We start from the raw sequence: 19534 nt of genomic DNA, 5'->3' as shown, positions 1-19534 counted from the left end.
TCCGAAGAAGTGGGCTGTAGTCCACGAAAGCTTATGTTCTAATAAATTTGTTAGTCTCTAAGGTGCCACAAGTACTCCTGTTCTTCTTTTTGCGGATACAGACTAACACGGCTGCTACTCTGAAACCTTACATTATTGTGTTACTGAACAGCTTCAGCAATATAGAGCCAGGTTTTCACATACATCTGTAGTCGAGGCAATAGGCATAGTTCACTGGAAACCCCCCAGCAGTGTAAGCAGCTCTGTTGCTGAAAACACCACCGTAGGTGTGGAATTTTCTCAAGACACAACCCTTAATTGTCAGCCTCCCATCTTAAGAGAGTGCCCCGAATGAATTGAGCACAAATTGACTCCACCCTTATTGGAAGGCCCACATCTGTTTAAATAGCAGATTGTGGTTGGTCCTTTGGTCATATGTGCAGGTTTTGCTGTGTCTAAACGAGCATGGGAAACTTTCAAGAGTTATTGTCACTTAAAGGTTAACTGCAAAAAAACCAAATTAGGCTTGTACCTTTTGTTTCCCCACTTTTTATTTTATTATTTATATTCCAGCAGCATGTAGAAATCCCAGTCATGAATTGGGGATCCCATTGAACCAGGCACTGGGGGGACGGAGGTATTGGAAGGGTTGTTTTTTCTCGTCCCTGCTTCTTTTTATTCCTCATTAGACATTTAGGTCTTGTCAACTCTGGGAAACTCCAAGGTGATTGGGGAAGTAATGAAATTACAGTTTTACAAGACACTGAAATATGATTAATTTTTAGTGAGGCTGTTTTGAGACTGGAGCCTAGCCAGCCACATGTGTTCAAAAATCATTAGTCAGGCCCCCCAAAATCATGAGTGGATTAAAAATCATGAGATTTTTTGAAGTAATACATGTTGGGGGGGGGGGGTTATTTGCCTTCTGTTTTGTTTTGTTTTGACCTTTTTAGGGTTCATGTTTTCCTGTTTTTCTCCCAAATCTAAGAGCTGAAAATTTACTTTTTTTTAAATGAAAGCTGAGATTCTCATGCATTCATGTGCCTCTAGGAACTGGGGCTTCAAAATATCACATATTATGAGACTGAAGATAAAATCAGGAGAACTGGCATCACTTAGAAGGAGTTAACAAAAACCCTATTAACCGCACTACCTAATGAACATTTGGGAGAAAGGATGTCTTTGCTGAAGATTCAGAAACCCTTCACTCTGCCCTTTTAGCTAGGGAATGAGAGCTCATACAGAGACATCACTGGAACCCTCAAGAAGTTCTCCAGCAAAACTGGGGAGGACCTGACTTGAAATTCTTAAATAACTTAAGAAGGAGGGAAAATGGCAAACAAATCAATAAAAAAAACCAACAAAACTTTTCAAGCCTTCTTTACGTGCCATAAAGCAGCAAAAAGGGCACAAATCTGTTTTAAAAAATCATTTACAAGTTGCTTTTAAACAGTTTAAGTGGGCCTAGTCTTCCGCTGACACATAAGTAAATTATATGGGTAACTCCAGTTATTGCCTCAGGAGATGTATGCATAAATCCTCCCTGTGGAGCAAGGGAAGAACAACTCCTTGAGGTTTTTAAACCCTCTCATTGTGCCCACCACTTTAGGGATTTATGGCATTTTTCTGCAGTGATGACCGCTCCGGCCCTGGCGCTCATTTTCCCTGAACCTAACTTCTTGGAACCTGTGAATACTTCAGACTTCATATAGCCATTGGCGACCATGCTGAACGTTAGCACGCCTCAGCTCCTGGGCCAGAATACGATGACCATCACGGCGAGCTTGAAGCTAGGTGTTTGGGAATTTAAAGTTCTCTCTTTTGTGGGGGAAACTCGGAATCACTGACTAATAACGAGAAGGTGCTATTTTGATGACAACAGTGGAATTATCATATCACAAGTTGGTGGTTTTTCTTTTTTTGCCCGCCTCAGCAAGTGTACAGTAAATCCCCCTACAATACCTAACAACCATTCATTTGCTGTGCAGTAGTTGCTACAGCTAGGTTTTTTTAACAAAAGACCGGACAGACTTCCTGAGCTACCACTAAGATATCTATGTCCCTCTGAATGCTGGGTAGAGCACTTAGCCTGCAGCTAAGGCAAGGACTGGATTCTGCACACATTACCTGCAAAGCAAGATACTGGTGTACAAGTCGCCCTGTACACCTGGATGCTTCCATTCTTCATTATTTGGCACATTGCTGAGGATGTTCTAAGCCACTGTTAACATAGATCAGTTTTTAAAGCTATTGCCCTTGAAGCTCTCCCGTCTAGGAGCTCTGCCTTTTTGTTTTGTTAAAAGCCAAAGTTTTTCTAAAAATTTCTTTAGTGAGTTAATTTTCCAGTCTCCTCTGCTAGGGCTAATTGGCTACATATATACTCTTCTGGAATTAAAGGGCTAGGACTGTAAACAAACCAGGGGTGAGTGTAAATAGAGGGCGGTTGGAATTCCTGCAGAGTATATGGAGAAGTCCGCTCCACAGGGCTCTGTGAAGTGCTCCACACCTATCATGGTGCGCTTGACTATTTCCTGCGGGCAGTGTCTGCATGTAAGATTTTTCTCAAATCTTTCCACTGTGTTGCTCTAGCACCCTAGACAAAGGAATCCAGCTGCAGGCCAGATAAGACCAAACCACCAGGATTTCAAGGCATTGGCACACAGTGCCGATTCCTTTACTTTAATCACCGTCATAATCTTCCCCAGTAGCATGGTTTGCTCCTTAGCTTTGCTGCCAAAGCGCTTCATGTGGTCCCCTGCGATGCTTCCCCTCTCCAGAAGTGCCAGGTTTTTGACAAAGACTTGGGGAGAAGGCATGGAGCAGACGTTCCAAAGTCATTTCTACAAGCAATTGCACTAGTTGAAGGAGGAAGCTTGGCATCTCTGGAGCTGATCTCCAACCTCTCCACCTGGCTGTATCCCCCTCCCCAAAGTGTCCTGGGTCCTGACTGTGCAGTGTTCATGCTGCGGGGGTGGGGTGCGGAGGCAGGGGTGTTATGCTGCATAGGTTTAGGAACTGGTGGAGTGGAGTATGGCTGCCTTCTATCTGCCACTCCCCTCAAGAGTAGAAATGGACATTTGAACTTTTCTGTCACTTTTCCCACCCCTTTCCCTCCCTTGCATTATTTGTCTTGCTGGCCTTGCTTGGTAACTTATTCCATATGTTCAGCTGCAACTGGGCATGAAGTATTTCTGCTTGATTTCCCTGTTCACTCTTTAGTTTCCTCGTTATTCTATAATGAACCAAATCTAACCTGCAGCAGCAGTTTTTCCAGTTCCTCTGAGACAGAGCTAATATGCTCCGATTACTTCTGTTATGTCACCTTCATGACTTCTCACGTAGAGGGAATAAACACCGTGTCTTTGCCCCAGAATGCAGATGTTAAAATGATCAGATCTGTCTGCAATATGAGGATGTGGCCTCATTAGTGTTAGCCACAAGAAATGATGGGAGATTTCACCTCCTCTTCCTCAAGGCTCAAGATTGGGGAGGGGGAGGGGAAGAGAGCTTTCTTGGACTGAATTTTCTTCCTTTTGGTTAAATAAACAAAGCTCCATGAAGGACAAACCTCCATGTTGTTCCTGCCATAATGGACCAGAGTCTGACAACAGGGAACAGTGTCCTGTTGCGTCCTCTGTGGCTGATGGAGTCAGTGCTTTCTGCCTCAGGCAGCATGTCAGCCAAAGGACATCACTTGTTTCGCTCTTCCAGCCAACCCATGGAGCAGCATTTATGTCAGTTGTGATCACACTCTCTTACCATGAGTAATTAAACAATTGGGCAATGCTGAGAGAATGGGTGGAGAGCCTTCAAAGTGACAAAGATGTAGTAAGATTTTTGAGCTTGTTCAAAGGCCTTCATTAAAGTTGAAGTGTAAAGCTTTCAACCTGCTACTTAAGCCTAAGAGGCAGATTTTGGGCATGGCTTTGGTGTGGACAGTTGTGAGAGAAAAGAAAAGTCTGTGTTATGTAAACAGCCTGCCTGGATGGAGTGTCAACCAATAAAGCCCAGCTGTTTCTCTGGCCCTGCTTGGAGTGTTGTACTTAATGCGGCAATCAGGAGGCTAAAATTCAACACTAATCTGACCAGGATCTGCACTAATTAATTGTTTCATTTCTATCTCTCTTTATAGCTGAATCCTTTAAGGAATTTGCAGAGTTGCTCCAGGAGGTAGAACTTGAGAGATCAATGATGGTAAGGTGACCTCCTCCGAACATCTGCTGTGGGCTAGAAGTCACAAAGCTGCTCATAGCAAACACTTGGCTTCTTTGGCATTCTCTGTTTAACTGCAAAACTTGATTTTGTTAACAAATCCCTCCTCAGGCCCTGGAGTATGACAGTGATTATGCCTATTTGTATCCTAGGCATAAGTGTATTACACAAAAGGATGGAAATTACTGTAGCAAATCAGTGGCCCGGGAGGACCACATTATTGTCATAATGCTGCACATTGGGGCCACGCAGAAATTCATGGTAGTAGTGAGGAATAGAACTTGTATCGTCCTGTTCCAAAAAAGCACCGCCTTTCACCCTTGAGCTCAAGGGGGATCTCTCTTAGCTGTTCGAAGTATAGGGCCTATGACACAGCTGCTCTATTATTCCATTCAGTAAAGAGTAATGGTGTATACATCTTCTATATCCGTGCACACAAGCTGGTTCATTACATTATATAGGGTATAGATATGACAAAGCTGTCATCACACAATTCCAGACATGAAGGGTCTGTGACCTGCTCTTGTTTTTACATGACTGTGTGTCAGACCTAGCCTGACAGTCTACCTATCTCAAATGCCCCTCACTGGCGTTTGATAGTAAAGCAGGGCTGGAAAGTTTTTGATTGTCAATTGTTGCACATATTAAGGGTTCCAGAGGGCTGATGGAATAATAAGCTTATCTCATGGATGCTTCTCTTTCGCAATCTGTGGACAGAAATCTACCACTCTTGGCCTCTGACTCTGCACTGCATGACACCACTTTTCTGGCAGTGTAACTCCACCAGAGATAGGAACAGCACCCCAATACTGCATAGTGCAGAATAGTGCTAAATGCGTCTCCGGTTTATCCTGCCTGTCCTGCAGTAGAGTATCAGGTGAAGGTTCCCTGTTTTAGATTCTGTGATCACGGGACTCAGTCTTCTTCTGATTTCACAGCCTAGTCTCAGCTAGCTCAGTTGTGGGTCTAGTTACAATGTGTAACTGCCAAACTATACAAGAAAAATAGCAAGTGACCATATATACTAAGATCCCTATTGTCTCGAGGCTATGGGCTGGGAGTGCTGAAAGGATGGTACCTGACATCTTCTGATCTGTAAAAGAGAGGCAATGGCCTCTGAGTGGGATGCCATAGTCTCCACCATTGCTACTGTGCTGGGCCTTGAAAGACAAAGGAAACTGGAGGCCCTGTAGGGCTTACAAGGGATGTGGAATATCCCTCCTCAAGGACTATCTTTTAACCAGCCGTACTTGAGTATTGACCTTCCCCTCTGAATGCTCCAAAGCCAACTGAGGGGTGAGGGAGAAGGAGAGACTTTTCTATTTCTACAATATAAAGGAGTTTGGGGGGAGGAAGACGGTTCCCCTTCAGTTGGCCAGCACCTGACCCAGGTGCCAGGCAAGCCTTCCACCAGCAAGATTTGGCCATTGAGCAGCCAAGGGCATATTGAAGGAACCCTAAGGGTCTGTGAAGGGTTCCCTCTTCACTCAGAAGGCAGTTAAGTTCTGATGGGGCCAGCTGGGCCATGTCCGGGAACAAACTGTTTCACGCTCCACTTAGTCAAATAGGTTGTAAAATATGAAGTAACATGCATTTCTATTTTTTTTTTTTTTGAAAGGGAGCAGTTGTCCCCCTGCGCTCCTGCCTCTCCTGGCATGCAGCTCCAGAAGTGTGATTCACTCCTTTCTGTCCCTCATTACATTGTGCCCCTTTGTCTCCAGAACTCCTCCATCATTTATTGAAAGTTGGCAACCTACTTCACACTTATTCCAGGAAAAACATGAATTTTAGAATCGGTGGAAGCCTTTCACAGCATGCCAGGAATTCACTGTTTGGCTCTGCTCCCCCATGCCCCAATACAAAGATGAAAAAACTCCTCCTATGCCATCTGGCTGAACTAGAGCGTTAGGGACAGCTATACCTCAAGGGATGCCAGGACTCTGTTTTCTGTGGCTCTAGAGGTTGGCAAGGGTCTGGGTAACAGATGAGAAAGAACCAGCAATAGACTGAAAGAAGGCAACAAGAATGTTTTGCATTGCATCCCAGGTATGGCAGCCACCTTTAGCTTATGTGGGAGGATGAAGGGGTGGGATCCTGAGAACTGCCAAGACCCCATTAACTTGAGGGTTTTCAGAGGCTTGGGGATGCCATCTGAGAAGGTTTCTTGATCTTTTTCTACCCTTGGTGTGTTATTTATTAGGGCCAGCCTTTTTACAATATCCCATTTACTTTAAAAAAACCTATAAACTATATAGGTCACTGCCCTCTCATACTGTATTCTGTGTTCTCAGTTATCAACTAACTGGTGTCCTGGCAAAGCTTTAACAGTTCTGAGTGTGTCTCCCTGCCTCTCCCACCTTTAACAGCAGGGGACAGAGGTACCCCTCAATGGTTAGGGTTGAGCTGGGGACCGTGACACATGGTAGAATATAATTTCCCCTCCAAAACTGCTAGAGAAGAGTCACACAGCATGCCTGAAGAAGACAGCTTTCCATGAACATAATGGATTGGAAAGTTTGAGAATCATCGTGCCTTTTGTCACAGATTCCTTTGGGATAGACACTGGTAGTAGCCTTGCTACACAGTCACCTGCTTTCATGCTTCTTTGGATTACGCCTCATCAAAAGGAATGTCCCTAATTTATTTCTTTGAGAGCCACATTTTAAATCTGCTCTTCTCCCCACATGTGCTTATTGCGATCAGAAACGCTGGATCTGGAAACTGAGTGTTTTGGAAAGTGTTATGCCAAGATTATGACATTAGCCTTCTGCTCTTCCCACTGCCCTTTTTACACATTATTTTGAGCTCCTGGCTAATGCTGTGTCTGTGGGGAGCAATTCTCACATATGTGGGCCTTCCTGGGGGTGAGATCTTGGGCACAAGTTGCTGTGGGTGGCTAGGTTTGAAAAACGGCTCATTTCAGGTCTGATGCAGTTACTCCCTAGGAATGCATTCACCAACTTTCCCGTTCACTTAGAAATGTTGGCAACAGGCCATGTTCTTGGCTCAGGGATTGTATTCACCTGTTTACATGTCCATCAGATTCAGGGATTATCATTCAATGGTTCCACTGCAAAAGGGATAGATGCTGTAATGGAAAAGCAGGGCTGGAGCCACAGCTTTGCTGAGTGGTGTTGCAGTGAGGATGACAGAGGTTTCACTTGGTACCAAACAGATTGGCCAAGAGCAGAGGCCGGGGATAAGCCACTGCAGAGAGAGGTGCTTCTTCTACCCTGTTTCTCCATAGATTGGGCAGGAAACAATATAATTGTATAATTCCAAAGATGGAGCCAACCTGTCCTGACTCTGCAGACAGTGAGCAATCTGAGTTAAAAGGAGGTTGCAGACACCAGCATGGATGATTCATGCACCATGTTTACAATACATATAATCTGCTTCCTGCTTTTGGTGTTTTCATTTCCCTGAGAAAAGTAAACAAACAGCCTTGCCTTCTTCAGGATGCTTCTAGTTTGTGTTTGCAAAGCAGCGGGCATTCCTGTCAGCCCATCCTGCGTGAGTTGTGGTCAGCAGCTCGTGCCATATGCAAGAGGGCATGTCATTATTTTTTGAGGTGCCCCATACTTTTTCAAAGATCCTGAATTAGGGTGACCAGGTAGCAAGTGTGAAAAACCAGGACACTTTTTTGGGGAGTGGCGTGGGGATAGTTGTGTATGTAAGACAAAGCCCCTAATTGGGATGGTCTCAATAATATCAGGACATCTGGACACCCTACCCTGAATTGAGGGGATTCTCCTTCCAGCCAAGGAGCCTGGGTGTCTAGCAGAGCAATGATCAGAGAGGGGTTATTTAGGGGAAACAAAGAGTCATTGAAATGTAGGGCTGGGAGGGACCATTAGAAGTCCTCAAGTCCAGCCCCCTGCACCGAGGTAGGACCAAGTATACCTAGACCATCCCTGACCAGTGTTTGTCCAACCCGTTCTTAAAAACCTCCAGTGATGGGGATTCCACAACCTCCTTTGGAAGCCTATTCCAGATCATAACTATCCTTATCATTAGAATTTTTTTCTAATATCTAACTTAAACATACTCTTTGAGTACAGTCTTTCAACCAGTTGTGGACCCACCTTAAAGTAATTTCCCTAGTTCACTTATAAGACTGTCGTGGGACTGTGTCAAAACCCTTACTTAAAATCAAGGTAACATGTCTATTGCTTTCTCCCTATCCACTAGGCCAATAGCCCAGTCAACAAAGGAACTTAGGTTGGTTTGGTGTGATTTTGTTCTTGATAAATCCATGTTGGCTATTACTAATTATCCGATTATCCTCCAGGTTCTTTCAAATTCATCGTTTAATAATTTGTTCCAGTATTTTTCCAGGTATTGGAGTTAGGCTGACTGGTCTGTAATTCCTCAGGTCGTTTTTGTTCCTCTTTTTAAAGATGGAGTTCTCCCTTCTATAGACTGAGTGCCAGCTCCTGAGTGTGAATTATAGTAGTTGGACATCAATTCAGATCCTATTCATGGCAAAGTCCTGTTTTTGTTATAGGTTGTTGAGGGGGTTATCTGGTACTTGGGCTAGAAAGATCCAGAAGATGTCCCATCCGATCTCCTAGAACTGGAAGGGACCTTGAAAGGTCATCGAGTCCAGCCCCCTGCCTTCACTAGCAGGACCAAGTACTGATTTTGCCCCAGCTCCCCAAGTGGCCCCCTCAAGGATTGAACTCACAACCCTGGGTTTAGCAGGCCAATGCTCAAACCACTGAGCTATCCCTGCTGGAGCAAATCTTCCCCTCATATTAAACATATTACATATTCCTGATTGCAACAATAGGACAATTATAACAAGGTTCCCTGAATCAAAGATCCAAATGAATAATCTCCCAATCCTCTTACTTTCAAAAGTCTGCCCCTTTGATTCCTGTAATCCAATAGAAAGTGCCACACTAGAAATGGTTAGAAATTTACCCTGGAGGGTAGTAACAGATAACTTGAGGCAGAGTGCAAACTCGCCCTCCTGTGGTATTAGTAGATTTGGGGCCTGTGGAAGTCTAATAATAATACTGAACACTCTACTGTTGTCATAGCTTCTTCACAGCTCCATGAGATGGGAATAATATTGACCTACATTGTGTAGAGGGCCAAGAAGACACATGGGTTAAATGATGTGGTCTGAGCACATTCAGCGAGTCAATATTAGAACTGGGATTACAATTTGGGCATTTCAGTCTGCCCCCCTACCCCTGTCTCTCTTTAGTGTAACACAAATATGTGCCCTGTAACTAAGCTGTTGTTTCCTTCTCTGTTCTGCAGGTCCAAAATGCTAGTGATTTGTTGATCAAACCACTGGAAAATTTTCGTAAGGAACAAATAGGCTTCACCAAGGTAGGTTTTATACAGGTGTTTATGCATTGGTTGTTTTTTTTAAAGAAGCAGGATGGTACTGGAGAGATTAAAGACAGAGATTTCATGCGTACTGTTCCAGTGCAGCAGGAGCATTAAAGACATTTCTCCTCCCCAATGCCGGCATGCTGGAACGAGGAAGTCCACCCAGGCTTTAGTCTGACTTCCTGTCATGAGCAGTACCAAGGGTACTTCCTGAACTCATGGGGCTCAACTCTGGCATAATCCCAACACAGACCTTCCTGAGAAAGTTGCACCCTCTTTCACCAGAGATCATGGAAGTCCTCTTTTGCCTTACTACTTGCCCTCCCCCTTGTTTGCAAGGGCCATGTTGGACCTGATTTTATTCTAAATTCAGTAAAATAAAATAACGCTCCCTCCTTCCCCCCTCAAAATAGATCAGAGAGAAAAAAACTAGAGAGACCAGTAATCAGGACTTGAATGTGGCATAGGACTCAGTTTAAGAAATGTTTAAATAATGCTTCTAATGGCTCTGTCATATGGACCAAGTTTTTAAAACAATGCATCACGAAAAGTGAGTCCTGCACACGTGGAGCAGAAAAGATTATTTCTTCCTTGTCGGCCATCAGGGACTCAGGGTCCACGTTATTCAGCAGCAGTTTGAAATGAGGCTGGGTCTGAACCAGCTCCAAAATGGAGACATGCTTAGAGCCTGGATTCAGCCCGACCCATCTGAGCCTTTGACATTTAATAAATAATACATTGGAGAAAATGATACTTAACCCCCCTCACACACACACTCCCCCCAAAAAACAAACACCAAAAATAACCAAACACATACAAGGGTAATTTACATGTGCTGGACACTGACAATGTGCATGGCTCCATATCAGACAAAATGAAAGTGTCCCTGCCTGTGAGCAAACACCTGCTGTACAAACAGTCCACACATGCTGTGTAGAGATAAAACTCACCCCTTTCAGGGGTTTATTTTATTAACAAGGAAGTCAACTCCTATTTAGATTGGTACCTCCCCAAAGAGCTTACATCTTTTTATTCTGTGTTTGTACAGCACCTAGCACGACGGGGGCCTAAGCTCTACCACCATACAAATAAATAATAATAATAAGGTAACAAAGTTTACTCCAGTCCTGCTTCCTAGGGCTTGTCCCCTCAGGCCTGCTCTGCCCCCACACTAGATCCTTTCTTCCCAGAGAACCACTCCCACCTCCTTTATTTGGGTGGAATAACGAGCCACCTGTCTCATGGAGTTCACAAAACCCACCTAACCCTTTCCCAGCAAGATCAACACCTGCAGTCAGGATAAGGTGTTTCAGACAGACACTGCCAATCTGTTACACTGCACAACACAACGAACAGTCTAATAGACTGAAATGGAGAAGACAGAGGAAGCCCAGAGAAAGAATTGACTCAGAGTTATATAGTTCTTTGTCTACTCTTTATGTGTCTTTAGGAGGTACTAGAAGAAGAAAAGCATTGTGGACTGGTGACCTGGGATGAGGAGGGTATTTCATGCACCTCACACCATCAACATAAGCTAGGAAATTACATGTTCAATGTGACTCACTTTATCCTGAATGTTGTTGCGATGCCCTGAAGTGGGGAAGGGCACAACGGATCTGAGTTTCCGAAAGGGATAGATGTCCATGTGGGGTGCCATTGGGTGCCACAGTGCATGCGGGTGGAGGAAGAAATGGAGACCTCAAATGAAGGTAATGGATGAGTTCCCTCCTCCATCCTTGCCCCAGTTTCCAGACCCTCTCCCCATGCCTGTGGAGATGAGCCTAACAGAGCCTGAAATCACACCACCTCCAAAGAACTACCAAACAGGAAAGTTCTCTGAGCATTAACTCTGGTTACATCTACACTTCGAGTGACTGATTCCCAGCTGGCATGCCTATACTCATGCCAGTTCTGATCTCAGCTAGTACGCTAACAATAGTAGTGTCGCTGTGGTAGCACAGGCAGTAGCTGCCTGGGCTAGCCACCCCAAATATATACCCAAGGACATCAGGCGGGTTTGTACTTGGGGCAGCTAGCCCGTGTTGCCATAGCTACACTGCTGTGTTTAGCATGCTAGCTCGATGAGTATGCATATGTGACCTTGGAATCACACCCTAGCTCAGACTGATTTGAGGCTCCATCTACACTAACTCAGCACAAACGTCTATCCTTTGTGCTACTTATAGAATTGCCCCACAATGTCGGCGCCCCTGGTATTAGACAGAGTGAAGTACAGATGAGGGTCAGCGCGGTTATTAGAGTTTTCCATTGGAAATCGCAGCACTGGGCTACCATAAAAGATGAAGTGATATAAAGGCCTGATTCCTGCCCTCGCTCCTGTAACTCCATTGACTTCAGTAGAGTTCCTCTTGACTTGCACCAGCGTGAGTGAGATCAGGACGAGGTCTTTAGTCATGCTGAGCAGAGGCACGGCAGAGATAATTCGTACCCTTTGATTACTGTTTTCTGTGTTTGTCAGTCGCCTTCTGTAAGATGCTTTCCGTTCTCTTTCAAGGACACTGATGCCAGATAGGAAGGGCATTTGAATTGGGCCTTTGTGACGGCTGTGGTTGGAAAACGGCCAGATAGTCTAAGACATCTGAGTCTGCACTAACCAGCTTTTCCTGGGGGATGAATGGAGTCTCTCTGTTAAATGGTGTATTCCGACACAGATGCCTCTGCAGGGTTTCACTGGGATACAGCACAGGGGGTCTTTCTTCAATTACCCTCCTTCACCAGCAGCAAGGCCTGGGATTATTGCTATTTTCATGAATTATAGATAAATGTTTGTTTGCGTGAATGCTGGGAGAGTGGCAATACAAGGAACACCTGCATTGTGTTTCTCTACAAGCTCATACCATGGCAGAGGATCCCAATGGGATTCTTGAGCTGACTTTAGTCTCTCAACCCTGGCCTGGAAGCATCATCCACTCTAAAATGAGATAGTGAAAGATCAGCCATAGATGTTGGATTGTTGATTGTTGGAGTTTCAAGTGAGAAAGCAAAAAGAACTTGCTGAGGATCATTGGATGGGTTCAGGTGAGATCTAGGAGGAGAAAACCCAGAGCTCTAATCCCGTATCAACTCCATCTATGAGAGAAACAAGCATGATGGTTTATTTATTTTTAAGTCTATAGCTGACCAAACTCATTCTGGTCAGGTCATGGCCTTGATCCAAAGCCCAGTGGAGTTAAGCATATTGCCACAGACTTCACTGGATTTTGGAGCAATCCCCATGTCATTTATGTTTAGAATATGCCTTGGTGAAGCATGGTGTCTGGATATGATGACCATGGCATTTGAAAATTAGTGAGATTGTGCCATAAATCCTGGTATTTCTGGAATGTAGTAGCCTTCAAAAAGGAAAAGGAAGAAGACTGGGGACGTCGCTAGTGTTTTGGGGAGAGAGAGGGAAGTGTCAAACACTAAATGGGATTTGAAAGAAGGAAAGTGAACATTTGGGTATGGCATCCAGCAACCAGGCCAAGTGAGAAGATGCTGTTTAGAAGTCTTAAGTTACTCCTGATCTACAAGTTTTTTCTTCAGAGGAACACATGCAAAGTGTAACAGAAACCACTTTATATCAGGGTCAAGAAAAGCTTCTGATCTTCCTGGAGCAGCAGAAATCACTTCAGAACGTTTCTAAAGAATGATGCTGCACTAGTGACACATAGGAAATCTGAAAGCTTTTTCACACTAAAAGAATTTGTCTGTTCCCTTCCCCTCCCCCTGCTCTCATGTCCATCCAGCTAACCTCTTTGTCATTTCTAAATACACCTCTACCCCAATATAATGCGACCCGATATAACACGAATTCGGATATAACGCGGTAAAGCAGTGCTCCGGCGGGGCTGCACACTCCGGTGGATCAAAGCAAGTTCGATATAACACGGTTTCACCTGTAATGCGATAAGATTTTTTTAGCTCCCGAGGACAGCGTTTATCGAGGTAGAGGTGTATAAGCAGTGGACAAGCTGTATGTTGGGTGCAGGAGACCTTTGTTAACAGCCTCGCTGAATTCATTCAGCTTATGAGAGTTTGAAATCCACTCAGAATTGCTGGTTTACTGGATAGACACATCTCTGGGGATTTTTTGTTTTCTTTGTCAGACTTTTTTGAGAATCTATTTTGGATAATTCTGGTTAGCCTAAGGAATATTTACTACTGCGTGGGATTCTGTGCCTGCTATAAATCGAAGTTTAAAAAACGGTTGATAGTGTGTATTCAAAGGGCACTTAATGGTCTGTAGTCCTGTAGACCCAGTAGGAAGTGTATGTGTGTTATGAAGTTGTAGGACCCAATCCTGCAAACACCTACTAGTGGGTATATTGCCTATTACTGTGAGCTGTTCCACAGAAGCCATAGGAAATGTTAGCAGGATTGGCCTTCAGTTTGTCATCTTCAGACACACTTTTTCAGTGTTCAAATGTGCACCAGACTAGCAGTCATACTTAGCATGTAGTTCTGAAATGATTATTAACAAACAAAAAAAAGAGGAAGAAGAGAAGTTTTCTTGTTCTTAGATCTCCGTTTGAGGCAAATCAGGAGAATTTTGGGGAACTAAGTGGGGGGAAAAAACCTGAACTATGCTAGAATATTTTTACAGAAATGCTCACACAGCATCTTTCAACTGCATGGACATTTTTATATTTCACACAACTTTTATTTTAAATAACTCATGATATACGGTACCATAAAAATCACTTGAAAACACAGCCATTAAACATTTTTTTCTGCATCAGAGTTTTCTTGTTATTTTCCTTTGATTCCTCCTCCCTTAACCTTTTTGTTAACATGAAAATGAGACAGAGGATTAATAGCTAGGGCTAGCGCACGGTATATAATTTGCAAAGAATTCATCTTGTGAATTTAGTGCCTGTCCTGCTATCAGATTATCTGCCAGTGGATTGTGATTTCCTCACGTTGATTCATTGTCTGAATTTATTCAACACATCTTTATTCTTCATTGAGCCTAAAAAATTCAGTAGATGTATTTGATAAACAATATCTTGAGTTGTGTTGTCAAGCTAAGTTTAATGAGGTAAGTCACATAACACTGTTTTTGATCCCCGATTGGATAAATGTGCACGTACCTGCAGTTTGAGTTTGAAATTCACTCTCTGCAAACCAGCCGGCCAGTAAACATGACTTGCATGTTTACCAAAAGAGGCCAGCCACATTAGGGGATAAACTCAGCAAAAGCTGGTTAATTTAAAAATCCAAGTGAATATTCACAGCTATTTGTGCAGTATTTCCCCAAATCTGTTTAGAGTTACGTTGTGGCCTTGCTCCTCTGAGGCTGTAGAGATGAAACCTGAAGTGACCAAGTTGAGGTACAAGATAAGGGTAGGCAGGAGGCTTCAGGAAATCCACAACAGGGTATGCACAGAGCAGCTTCCCTTACACCTGCTAGTGAATCTTGCTCTGTGTCTCCCCCCTGCCTCCAGAGCCTGCTGACAGATGCTCGCAGGGAGGAGGGCCTCTGGCCTCACCCTAACCTGGCTGGCCTCACAGACTTTGTCACACAGTACTGTCGAGTGTGCTAGCCTCCTATCCTTAGCACACACTGCTGGCATTCTGCTGGGTCCCATGTAAGTGGTTTAGGGGGTGAAAGTGATCCTTGCAGACAAGCAAGATTTTGTCCTTACAGTGACCTGAAATAATCAGAATAATACACAATAATTCCCCATGCCTCCTGCTGGATGGCAGTTTCAGAGGATCCTAATTAGCACAGAAATGGTTAAGGGAAAGTTTTGCAAGTCAGGCTTTTTATTTTTCCCCTTGACTGCTCTATTCCTCAACTCAAGCTTGGAACTAAGCCAGTTTCCAGGAGGCATAGGCCTTTGTGCCACAGTTTATCAGCAGCAGATGATAGAGAGAATGCCAAAGGAATTGTAACCCTTCCGTTGTACCATTATCCCTAGCTGCTGTTGGACAGGCCGCTTAGCCCAGCAACTCATGCTATTTCTAGGACTCTCATTAGTTTCTGATTAAACACGCATCCTCTGAAGCTTAGAGAGCTGGGCTTTCAAAGCGCTTTCGAAGAGCAGTTTCCTTTGTTAACTTGTATGCTGACTGTGCTACTCTGTCTTGCATTCAATTACAATAAGTATTTTCTGTTGGTAAGCGAGTACATGGAACTTGTGTGGTTCTTGGCTCTGAATATTGGCACATACTAATAGGAAGGTAATGCTGCTCTCACTGAATATTCATGAGCAACTAATTTGTGCTTGTGTTTGCAGATTGGGCTTCAATAATTTTTCTTGGCTGCTGAATGGAGTAAGCAGGCTAGCTCCTGGAAGCCCTGGCTCCAAATTAGGGTGGGGTTTTTAGTGTGTCCTCCATGTTAAGTAGCCTGAGTGCAAAATGATTGGCATCCTCTGTCTTTATTTGCCAAAAATTCAGTTTTGTGCTATTCATGTTTTCACATGGCAGCAATTGCTTTCTTAACTCACTGTGTGTGTCAGCTCGATCTCCTCAAATCATGAGGAAAACCTCAGCTCGTTTTGTTTCCCTGTGCATGTCGTGGTGTGGAGTATCCACTATACTAGATGGCAGGTAAACTATGGAAGAAAAGAGCAGTTTCTGAAAGAATTGACTGACTATAGCTGGCAATGGCATTTCCATTCCCGATATACAAAAGGTCCTTCTCTCACTCCTGCAGGCTTTTATATGGAAGTAATCTTCCACCACCATAAAGGTAGATTGCATTTGCCTGGAGAGAACTGACCAATCTGAGCTAATGCCACAAGTCATGAGAATCCTTAACTCAATTGTGCATATACATAGTAATGGTTTTTCACTGACTGGTGAGTTCACTTATCTGCTACAGTATCACTTGACTCTGCGCACACTACAATAATCCAGAAACATGTACTGCTTCTGTTTCTTGCTGGGAGTCATGGAAAAGGAGGACATGGTATTCCAGAACATTCTATCCTGTCATGCAAAACTGGACCTGCTTTGGTTGTCACATCTTCCATTTACATATCAACCCATGTTCTTCCTCTTCAAACATTCCATTGACTGAAGTCTGTAGGCAGCATTTAAGTTGTATTGTGTCACCACAGTAGTGTGCCTTCATTTTTTTATATTGACTGTGATTTTTTTTTTACTTATTTCAAACATAAAACATAGTTAAATCCGATTCTGACCACTTCTTAGCTCCCTAGTGACCCATGAAAAATACTGAGTAAACTGGCAGTTTCATTGCAAGTGGGTGGAGCAGAGAGTATTTGTTGTTCTTACATATGACTCTCGCCAGAATAGACAGGCGTGAATGTTCCAGGAACTGCCTCTTGAGTATAGAACTCAAGCTGGAATCGACAGGTTAAATTGATTTTTTTTCAGCTATTTATTTTTATTACTTCTTAGAAATAGGGCAGGAGTCCTCTAGCCTGGAAAGAGCAAGCAATGTCCCACAGATATTTCTTTCCATTCTTTACACATTTTCAGTATTGCACAGTGTTTTTGGAGAAAGGTATTTGCCAAACTGCTTTAAAGCTTGTATGTGGACTGTAAGTTTGTACATGACCTCATATTTGTACTGTACTGTACATGTACCAAAATATCTTTGCCAAGCCCTAATGTCTGATAGAGTAAATAGAAGGGAAGCATGGAAGCTATAATCCAACACCAGTGGTTCAGCAGTAATCAGACTTCCATGTAGCTTTATTTTAAAACACTTCTATGAAAAATGGTGCAAAAAGCCTAGCACATTTTTGTGGACCATTGTTTTAAAAATGAAATACCACTTATGCTCCTAGCTTTGTTGGTGTGGTGCCTTGGGGTATGAATGGATGGTTTGGGAGCGTGTTTGTTTAAATAATAATTGAGATTAACATCCCTGAGTCTGTGTGGTTTTGGATTGAGTTTTAGCAGCCGGGGTTTGCTTTTGTTTTGCCAGTATTTTGTGCCAGTTCTTCAGCAGAAGTGCTTTTCTATTCAGATTTCACTATTACTAGTTCTTCCTCTTTCTCTCATTCACTAGACTTGACGACTGAGCTTTTCTTTATTTTGAGGCATGAATTTGCTGACTCCAAATTATTATGTCCTGACCTTGCAACTGGTGACATTTGGAAGTACAGTATAGAGATCTTTTGGCTTCAGTGGGTCCCTGTGCTGCAGTAACTATATGTCTATTCAAATACCTTTGCAGGTGAGAGCCTATCACAGTCGCCAAGCTCAAAGATTGCAACAGTTGGTGCCTCCACAAGGATGGCATCATTTTCTCATAGTTATTGAGTTGACAACAGTGGTGGAAGAAGATGTGGGAAATGGAACCTTGTAGGGGGCCAGAAATATTTTTCTCAGAATGGTAGCCAGTACTATCTCTGCTCCCTGTGACATAGACTTGAATATTCACGGCCTTTTTCAGTGGGAGGCAGAGTAACTGCTGTGGTAGTTTAATTTATATTTTTAACTTTTGCTTGATTGAGATGGGCACTGAGGTTGGTAACAGACTGTAGTGGTGTGGGCTGTCTGTCCTCAGGAATGTGAACGGTCTGCATCTGAGCAAATAAACAGACTCCAGGTCTTTCTGTCTGTCTAACACAACATGGCCTTTCTTTTTCCAGGATTCAGTAGCAGTCCAATAATAGTCCCCATAAATGTGCTTCTCTTCCCAGGATTATTAAAAAGAAAATCTGTTCCCTTCTCGGGCTCAAGCAAGAGCGCACCATTTGTTCTTCTCTTGGGCCTGGTCTCTCCCCTAACAGAGTCTCATCACTTACTTACTTCTGCTTTTGTACTCAGCAGCTGGGCCTGATTAGGGTTGCCAGGTGTCCGGTTTTCGACCGGAACACCCGGTCGAAAAGGGACCCGGGCTGCTCCGGTCAGCGGCGCAGAGGGGGCCCATGGCTAAGGCAGGCTCCCTGCCTGCCCTAGCTCCACACGGATCCCAGAAGTGGCAATCAGGTCCTTGCAGCTCTTAGGCACATGGGCAGCTAGAGAGGCTTTGCACTCTCTGCGCCTAGTGCTGGCTCCGCAGCTCCCATTGGCCGGGAACAGCAACCAATAGGAGCTGCAGGAGCGGCGCCTGCAGGCACAAGGGCAGTGCACAGAGCCTTCTTGACCACCCATGCATCTAGGAGCTGCAGGCACCTGGTGGCTGCTTCCTGGGAGCCGTGGTAAGTGCTGCCAGGACCCCGAACCCTCTCCCGCACCCAAACCCTGTGCCCCAGCCCGGAGTCCCCTCCTGCACCCAAACTCCCTCCCACAGCCCGCACACCCCAACCCTCAGTCCTTTCCCACACCCCAAACTCTTCATCCCTGGCCCTACCGCAGAACCCGCACCTCCAGCTGGAGATCTCACCCCCCTTCCGCACCCCAAACCCCTTCCCGAGTCCAGTGAAAGTGAGTGAGGGTGAGAGAAAGCGAGCAACGGAGGGAGGGGGGATAGAACAAGCGGTGCGGGGGTGTTCAGTTTTGTGCGATTAGAAAGTTGGCAAGTCTAGGCCTGATAAATTATTGGGACTAGCTGTCTGTGGTCCACACCCCTTATTCCTTCCCTGTCTGTTTCTGCTTCTCAGAGTGAATAGGAAATCAGAAGGTTGGGCTGAGGGCGCCCATGTCAATCCAAGGCCATAGGTCCCGGATGGATAGTAGTATGCCCTGCTATACAGACTTACAGCCTGTGAAAGTAGAATGGGGAGGAGAACCTCATAGAACAAGGACTCACTAAAGGAGGAAAAGAGGACCAGATTTTCAAAAGAGGCCTCTAGTTTTGTGTTCGTGTTTTTGATCAACTGCAGATGGCATTAAATTTCAGGAGAAAAGCAATGAATGTTGATGTCTGGCTGATTGCATCTGTGACGCTGCCTGCTCATTTGTGCCCACAGGTGAAAGAGGGCACAAAATTAGAGGCCAGATTGAGGCCTCTTTGAAGTTCCTGTGCATCGGTGAGGTTTCAGAAGCATTGATAGCTTATCAGATCCCTGCTACTTTTATTTATTCAGATTTAATCATATAAAAAGATGCTCAATCAAGTGTCTAGGTG

General features: G+C 44.2%; 1 protein-coding gene across 4 annotated transcripts in view; it reads left to right on the top strand.

The window, feature by feature from the left end:
• The window catches only part of OPHN1 (oligophrenin 1), a 125985-nt gene that overhangs the window by 53471 nt on the left and 52980 nt on the right, over positions 1–19534 (top strand). For all 4 annotated transcript variants that reach the window (XM_034781914.1, XM_034781913.1, XM_034781912.1 and 1 more), the window contains 2 exons: positions 4112–4173; positions 9463–9534. In XM_034781914.1, coding sequence (XP_034637805.1) covers positions 4112–4173; positions 9463–9534 — 134 coding nt within the window. The remainder of the gene's footprint in view (positions 1–4111; positions 4174–9462; positions 9535–19534) is intronic.

The sequence above is a fragment of the Trachemys scripta genome, chromosome 9, assembly GCF_013100865.1.
Source record: "Trachemys scripta elegans isolate TJP31775 chromosome 9, CAS_Tse_1.0, whole genome shotgun sequence".
Classification (NCBI taxonomy): domain Eukaryota; kingdom Metazoa; phylum Chordata; order Testudines; family Emydidae; genus Trachemys; species Trachemys scripta.
Note: the sequence above shows the minus strand (reverse complement) of the source record. Positions and strands in the feature narration are given on the sequence as shown.